Below are 8,618 nucleotides of genomic sequence, written 5' to 3' on the forward strand. Positions count from 1 at the left end.
ACCCTCAAAGGGGTTGCAACCCACAAGTTGAGAACTGCTGCTCTAGGCACTCTGAATGGCTCTCTGCTACCTCTTATGTAGTCCTCGTGGAGACACAGAGAGAGACTTGAGGGGAGGGAGGAAGAGAGAGGGACACAAGGGAGAAGGAGGGAGAGAGTAGAGGAAGCTAGAGGGTGAGGGGACAGGGAGGGGAAACCGAGGAAGAGGCAGGAAGAGACAGAGGAGTCAAGAGAGACACCACAGATGGAGAGAAGGAAAGAGAGAAAGGAATAGATTTAGGCTGTTCTCTCTGGCACATCAGCTCCTCCCATCTTTTTGTTTTGTTTTGTTGAATCATAATTAGATACTTACTTGTCGGATTCCTGTCTTGTGTTTGTCTAATTTTACAAAGAAATGATTTTTTTTCTGGGGAAGCATGCGCCTGGATGTATTCCTTTTGTTTCATGTATTCATTCAATTATTCACTTAAGCCTTCGCTTGTGATGCAAACATCTGGGTAGGGACCCGCTGAATCCCAATTTGGACGGTATAAAGGAAATTCATGACAGGGTGGAATCGAATTGGAAAGCGACCCTCCTTATCCACAACGCCTTTCCCCAGAAGCGTGACATTTTCATAATAAACCCGATATAAGCTCCCCCTCGTCCTTATAAGACCTCTGTGGACTGGTTAAGGGTCGAACACGTAAATGAAAGATGACGCTTACGGAGTTCGAGGTTGTGGCCCTAGATGATGCTGATACTGGTTCAACCTCTCCCCTGTGGGTAAGCTTACGTGTCTCACTTTCGGTGCCTCATGAGCTCTGTGCTCAGCCGTCCTGACGGGGCCGGATTATCTCCACTTTTACCTCCGTGAATACTGATAAAAACACAAAACAACTTTAACCCCAATCCATTTAATTTTAAAATGACTTAGCCGAGGACAAGCGATTTAAGGTCACGAGAAAGTACTCTAGAAAATGAATAGGATTAAAAATGAACTCAATTAGAAAGCTTGTGATTGAGTGAAAACTGATGCTCTTGCTTCTAAGTGCTAGCCGTCAGGAGACCCTGGGCTTTCCCTGCATTTGCCGATTCCTTTACACTCTTTGAGCAGACTCTTCCTGACCTGTATGATCCAGATAAACTCAAATCTCATTCCCGAAATGGCAAAGCATCCAGAGACTTCCCAGGAGTTTGGAGACTTGAAAGCCTTATTTTTCTCTTCCTCATTCCTGGTGTTAGCTGTTACTAAAAAAATAAAAATTAAAAAAAAAATCCACAAAATGCCCCCCTTTTCACCCCCAAGTTCACTGCTATTGAATCTATTCTGACTCAGAGTGACCCTACAGGACAGGATAGAACTGCCTCAGTGGGTTTTCAAGATAGTAACTCTTTAATGAAGTAAAAAGCCTCATCTTTCTTCCGAAGAGCAGCTGGTAGTTTCCAACTGCTGACCTTGCAGTTAGCAGCCCAACCCACGAACCCACTCCTCAGTGGCCCAGCTGTGCTGGCCACAACCAGAAGTCCTCATTTCTACAAAGCCTCTCCCCCAAGGCTTTTGCAGGTGTGGCTCCTTTTATTTGGAGGAAAGAGGGATTGCGGTTGGTCAGGATAAGCAGCAAGTTGAAAGTGGATTCTAGATGGACCTGCTCTTGAAATTTCTGGCCACTGTCATTGCTGAGAAGGAGCCCTGGCGGCGTAGTGGTTACAAGGTGGGTTGCTAACCTCAAGGTCAGCAGTTCAAAACCACCAGCCACTCCTTGGGCATAAGACAAGGCTTTCTTCTCTCATTAAGAGTTACAGTCTGGGAAACTCACAGGGGCAATTCTACCCTGTTGGCATTGATTCCATGGCAGTGATCCCCACCACCCTCTCCCCCTTTGGTAACAGCCAGTAAGTACCAGGAGTCAGCAAGAGACAAGTGAGGCCTCAAGTTTGGTTTTGGTTTGATCGTTGCTGACAAGGACCCTTGGTTAAGGCGTGGGCTGTTACCCACAAAGTCAGGGTTCCAAACTCATCAGGAAGACGGAAAAAGCTGTGTGCTCCCTCGAAGGATTTATAGTTTCAGAGATCCTAAGGAGCAGGATCTGCTCTGTCTTGAGTTGGAATCCACTGGACAGCAGCTATGACACCAACGAGCCTTCCTCCTAAATCGTTAGACCAGCGGTTCTCAGCTTGTGGGTCACGACCCCTTTGGGGGCCGAACAACACTTTCACAGGGGTCCCTGATTCATAACTGTAGCAAAATGACAGTGATGAAGTAGCAACGAAAATAATGTTATGGTTGGGGGTCACCACCACATGAGAAGTGCCCAGGCTTGGGCCAGACTGACAGCAGGGTTTGAATCCTGGCTTCTCCATTTCCTGGCTCTGTGAATGCAGGTGAGTGGCTTCCTTTTCCTGAGTCTATGTCCTCTGGAAAGAGAGGACACAAGGACCTTTCCTGAAAACTGTGGGAAGTAGTGAGTAGGTTAACCCTTCCAGAGCTTGAGGCTAAATTCAGACAAATGCTAGTCTTTTACTTTGCAACCCATAAATACTTTTCCGGAGGCTTACATATGTATGCATTACATATTTATAAATTGTGTAATTTAAAAAAGAGAGAGAGAGAGAGACTTGAATCTTACTTCAGGGGTTTTGATGAAACAAGTAATCACCCTCGTTTGTGTCTTCTGCCAATCTGTATCTTCAGAGGCTGGGCCGGGTCGGCGGATGAGATTCATCTACAGTTCTCTGCCCTGTGAGAGCCCATTGAACCAGCGCTGGCCGCTCTGATGGGACAAGGGCTCTTTTTGCAGTGTTGTAGAAGTTGCCAATGTGCGGTATTGGTGGGGGGAAGCAAGGCACCCCGAGGGACCAAAGTGAGACCTGTGCTTGGTCTGAGCGTGCCAGCATCAAATTGTGGAGGAGCATAGGGACATGTCGGAGTCCAGGGGTCGTGCCAATAGTTAAAGCACTCAGCTCCCAAAAGGTTCGTGGTTCAGATCGACCCCGAGGTACCTGGTGATCCATTTCTGAAAGGTCATAGCCCTTGAGAGCCCCAGGGAGCCCACTTCTTGGAAGCACAGGGGCCACTCTGAGTTGGAATCAGTTGGCAACAAAAGTTTGACTGTTGTTTTTAAAGGCCTTATAGTTTCAGCTGATGATACGTGCTGTTCAGAGCAGATGGGTAGCTGACCAACGGCAGGGGCTCACCACCTGTCCTCGCTCTCAAGCAGGGCAGAGGGAGGCCCTGGATGACGACGTCCGTGCTGGCAAGTGGGAGCCAGGGGAATTCAGCGTCTAAGAAGGCAACGGGTCTGTCGTTCCAACCCACCAGCTGCTCTGCGGGAGACGAATGTGGCAGGCTGCTTCTTACAGCCCTGGAACGGGCATAGGACAGGTCTGCTTTCTCCTGAAGGCCCGTTCTCGGAGTCAGCATGGACTGGGTTGCGGTGCGTTTGGCCAGTTGGGCAGACTTCTACCATTGGCAAAGATGGGTTGTACGTCCATAGTCTGTGCAGCCTGATTTTAAATTCTGGATATCCGGCTCTCTTCTGGGCTAGCAGGAGTGATGAGTGGGCACAGTGTGCCAGCTGTCTGTTAGCTTCTCTTCTCCGGAGCTGCCATCACTGGTGTGTTCACCTGTGTTTGAACAGCCCGTGCTGCAGAAGGTTTGATAGTCCTCTCACCTTGTCCCTTGGCCTGAAGGAGGCTGGCAAGGGTGCCGTGCACGCATTTTCAACGTATCCTGCACACAATGAAGCTCGGGAAGGATTTTAGGCAGGGAAGCCTGTGATCAAAAGCTACAAAAAAGTGATTATATGTGGTGCAGGCGTAGGGAAGGGTGGTTGTGGGTGTCCCAGAGTTGGATTGGGTCTCATGGAAGGAGCGCGGCTTGAATAAGCCCCTGAACGATGGGCATAGGTACAAAGGAGGGAGGGAGGGAGGGAGGGAGGGAGGTGGTGAGCACGAGGGATGGAGGACCTTCTCATGGGATGTCCTGCCCAGGATGCAGGCTTTTATAGTGATGCGACAGGACATGGGATCAATGTGGCCCATTTGTTTAGACATTCTAGCCTTTCCGAAACCCTGATGGAATTGTGGGTATGTGTTGGGTTGATCACTGCAAGGTCATCATTTCAAGCCCACCAGTTGCTCTGAAGGAGCAAGACAAGGCTTTAGAGCAGTGTTTCTCCACCTTCCTAATGCCGAGGCCCTTTAATACGGGTCTTCATGTTGTGGTGACCTCCCGCCCCGCCAACCATAAAATTATTTTCGTTGCTACTTCATAAGTGTAATTTTGCTACTGCTTTGAATCGGGCGACCCCTGTGAAAGGGTTGTTCGACCCTCAAAGGGGTTGCAACCCACAAGTTGAGAACCACTGCTTTATAGCCTCAGAAACCCATGAGGGAAGTTCTCTTTTGTCCTATGAGTTGGTGTTAACTCGATGGTCGTGGTTTCTTCCTTTTCCCTTTTATTTAATAGTGTTTGGAAGGGCCTGGGTCGCACACGCAATTGGTGGTAGCCCTGCTAACCTCCAAGTTGGCGGTTCAAACCCACTCAAGATCTCAGTAGAAGAAAGGCCGGTTGTCTGCTTCTGTAAGCAGTCCAGCTAAGAGCCCCCTAAGGGGCAGTTTTGCTTTGTCACACCCAGGACCACCAGGCACCTGGCTGACTGGAGAGCAGCTCAGAACAACTACATGGGGGAATGAGCTTCACATCCAGTAGCCAGGGAGGCTTCTTGTCATTTAGTTTTAAAAAGAGGAAACACAGGGAATCGAGGACGGATGATCTCTTCAGGACCAGTGGTGAGAGTGGCCATACTGGGAGGGTGGAGGGAAGGTGGGGTAGAAAGGGGGAACTGATTACAAGGATCTACATATAACCTCCTCCCTGGGGGATTGGACAACAGAAAGTGGGTGAAGGGAGATGTCGGGCAGTGTAAGATATAACAAAATAATAATAATTTATAAATTATCAAGGGTTCATGAGGGAGGGGGGAGCAGGGAGGGAGGGGGAAATGAGCTGATACGAAGGGCTCAAGTAGAAAGCAAATGTTTTGAGAATGATGATGGCAACAAACGTACAAATGTGCTTGACACAATGGATGGATGTATGGATTGTGATAAGAGTTGTATGAGCCCCCAATAAAATGGTTAAAAAATAAAAGCTAAACTTAGAAGCCTAAAAAAAAAAAAGAGGAGCTTTTGTGTGTATGTGTGTGTGTGTTGAAGGGAGACAGTAAAATGACAATCCTGAGGTAGGTGACTGTGAAACTAACTTGGCATTGGGGAGAAAGAAGAGACTTTCTACTCTATAAAGACAGGACAGGGCAGTTCTGCTCTGTCCTGTGGGGTGGCTGTGAATCGGAATCCTCTAGTGGCGAGTGAGCAAGGACACTTGGCACCAGGCATTGGACCACGTGTGTTACATGGGCCATCTGAGTTCCCCATCATCCCAACAACTTGGTGAAGCCGTTATCACCCCCAGGCTGCAGACAAGGAAACTTGGGCTAAGAAAGGTTCAAAGAACTTGCACATGGTTTTGAGATTAATACAGAGCAGAGCCAGGAGATCGGATCCTGAAGCCCAAGCTCTTTACCCCTGTGCTGCTGAAACAAGCTCAGTGCAGAATCTTCCAACAGAACAGAAAGGAGAAGTCTGCACAGTTATTGAACTCCTCCCTCCCCGGAAAGGGCACTTTGCACCAACACCCTTCTGGTCATCTTTCTGTGTATATGGACAGCAGCAGGTGTGCCTGTGTCCTAAGGAGCCCTGGTAGTGCAATGCTTAAGTACTCAGTTGCTAAACAAAAAGAACTCACCCAGTGTCTCCTCGGGGGAAGAGACCTGGTCATCTGTTCTCACAAAGATTACTGTATTTTTATGTGATATCATATATATAGCATGGTGATCTTATAAGATTACTTCATGGGAGGAGGTCACAGGTGGTGTAGTGATTACTTGTTGGGCTGCGACCTTCAAGGTCAGCAGTTCGATAGCACTAGCTACTCTGAGGGAGAAAGATGAGGCTTTCTACTTCCATAAAGAGTTACAGTCTTGGAAACTCAGAGGGGCAGTTCTACCCTGCCTGATTGGAATCGACTTGATGGTGGTTGAGTTTTGGCTCTTTGGTTGAAGCCATGGCTGGAACTGCTTGGCGGTGTCTGATGTGAGCTGGTATTGATGCTTTTGCAGGCTATCAATGGCCTGAGGGCCAGAGGCTCCCCACTCCAGCTCTGTAAGGACAGTTCTACTCTGTCCTCCAGGATTTGATATAGATTGCAATGGACTTCATGACACCCGGTGACAACAACTCGATGAATCCTGGAGTTTTTTACACAGTCACTGTGTTTGACCTTCCTCTCTACCAGGTCACTGCAGGCTCTTGAGCAAGAACTGCTTCACGGAAACTTTTTCCAGTGTTTTGTTAACTGAGCCCAGTGCTTTTCTCACTCTCTCTTCGCAGCATGCCCTGGATGCTGACAACGCGGGAGTCAGTCCCATCGGCAACTCTTCCAACAACAGCAGCCACTGGGACCTTGGAAGTGCCTTTTTCTTTGCCGGAACCGTCATCACCACCATAGGTATCCCTTTGCTTGCGAATACCTTTTCCTCGGCAGGCCATCTTGGTGCTTGGTCCATGCTTGGTCCTCCTAGAATCCGTGGCCCTTTGAGCCTCAGAGGAGAATTACGAGACATTGTCAGATGAATGTGGTCCTTGTGGCTTTTGACAAAAGGCCAAGCCGAATGAGGAATCTCTTAGAATGAAAGGCTGGGGAGCACCTTGTTGGAAAGGACCCGATACAAAGGTTAGAGGGGAAAAAGAGGCGTTAGTCACTTGAACTCAGCCTGAGCTCTGCTAAACTCAAATTTCTTTCTGAAACTTGCACCTTTTTTGAAAGGTGGATGTGTAAGAAGGAAAGTGCATTACAAAGTTTTTGTTTTTTAATGAAGAGCGACAGCCCCTCTCCCCCTTGAACAACCATGTTTTACCTCTTGTGACCGATGGTTTTCATACCCAGCCCCTTTCACTCTGCGGGATGAGCGCGTGACTTCCGGCCACCCTGCACCCCTTCTCTCTTTCCGTCCCCCTAGCTTCCTACTCGAGTTTGATGGGCTCAGATGTGAACATGATTTTGACAAAGTCACTGCTTGTTTTTGTGTTTTTTTTTCACAACTGATCCACGCAGTGAATGGTGACTGCTTCTTCCTTGCACACACTGCCTCGGATTTCTTTGGTTTTGTGTCTGCTGTCTGGTGTCTTGGTGCAGGTTCTTAGAGGGGATGGTTGCCTCTTTGGTCACATTTTGTATGTGGTTTGGGACAGGACTTTCCAGTGAGCCGGCTTCGTCTGTTGGTAAAGTCCTGGTGTGCTCTACATTCTCCTATGCCGGCGTTATATTTATGTGGGGCCAGCCTCCTTCTTGCTTCTCGACCCTGGGTGAGCTGGCTGTTCCTGGGCCAATTTGTTGATCTGCTCGATGCTTCCGTGAGTCCTGGGAGAGGAGAGCAGGGAGAGGCTGGGCCAACCTTCCAGGCAGTACATCCTGAGATGCTCTCCTCTGCTGCCAAAGAGACCAAGTGTTTTCTGCAGATAGGCTCTATCTCTGTTATTCTGTGATTAGTTCTTTGTCTTCCGTTTTTTGGAGCAGAGGAAGTCCTGCGGGGCCTCTGTGGTTAACCCTCTTTACCCTGTATTCCACGCTTGGTGTGAACAAGGATGGCCCTCATCTTTATCGCTGGATTGATTTGTTGGCCCTTTGGAAGACTTGTCACTGGTGGTCTCTCTCCTGACTCTCTGGGCTTCTTTCTTGTCTCCAGATGGCTTACCCTCAACCTTAGCTTCTCTAGAAGGTTCTTCCACATAGGCAGGGATCTGCAGATTCTATCCTTTCTCCAGTTCTGCTGAAAATGAGCCTAGGGCTTTCTGCTCCGATAAAACCAACCAACCAACTCAAAAATCAAACCCAACTGAGCCAAACCCACTGCCTTCAGTTGATTCCAATAAGTAATAACCCTGTAGAGGGTTTCCAAGGTGTTGTAAATCTTTATGGGAGCAGACAGCCTAATTTTTCTCCCACAGGGCAGCTGGTAGATTTGATCTGCTGTCTTTGTGGTGAGCAGTCGAACGCTTATCTGGTAGAATCACTTCCATTGAGTCAATTCTGACCCACAGTGACCCTATAGGACAATACCTGCCCCTGTGGGTTTCCAATACTATGATTAAAAATTTTTAAAAAAAATTTTTGGCTGTTATTCTTTACTAGAGTTGAAAGCCATGTCTTTTGCCTGCTGAGTGGCTGATGAGTTTTCTTTTTTTAATCATTTAATTACGGGCTCGTACAACTCTTATCACAATCCATACACACATCCATTGTGTCAAGCACATTAGTACATTCATTGCCTTCATCATTCTCAAAACATTTGCTCTCTACCTAAGCCCCTGGCATCAGCTCCTCATTTTTTCCCCTCCCTCCCTGCTCCCGCCTCCTTCATGAACACTTGATAATTTATAAATTATTATTTTGTCATATCTTGCCCTGTCCGGCATCTCCCTTCACCCACTTTCCTGTTGTCCACCCCCCAGGGAGGAGGTTATATGTAGATCCTTGTAATTGGTTCCCCCTTTCTACCCCACCCTCCCTCCACCCTC

The 8,618-nt window shown here is 48.1% G+C and overlaps 1 protein-coding gene across 1 annotated transcript in view; it reads left to right on the top strand.

The window, feature by feature from the left end:
- The window catches only part of KCNK10 (potassium two pore domain channel subfamily K member 10), a 93,374-nt gene that overhangs the window by 31,493 nt on the left and 53,263 nt on the right, over positions 1-8,618 (top strand). Inside the window, exon 3 of the mRNA XM_045288148.1 lies at positions 6,432-6,549. Within this exon, the coding sequence (XP_045144083.1) occupies positions 6,432-6,549 (118 nt within the window). The remainder of the gene's footprint in view (positions 1-6,431; positions 6,550-8,618) is intronic.

This window comes from Echinops telfairi, unplaced genomic scaffold (genome assembly GCF_000313985.2).
Source record: "Echinops telfairi isolate 266 unplaced genomic scaffold, ASM31398v2 ScPeMD7_18;HRSCAF=68, whole genome shotgun sequence".
Classification (NCBI taxonomy): domain Eukaryota; kingdom Metazoa; phylum Chordata; class Mammalia; order Afrosoricida; family Tenrecidae; genus Echinops; species Echinops telfairi.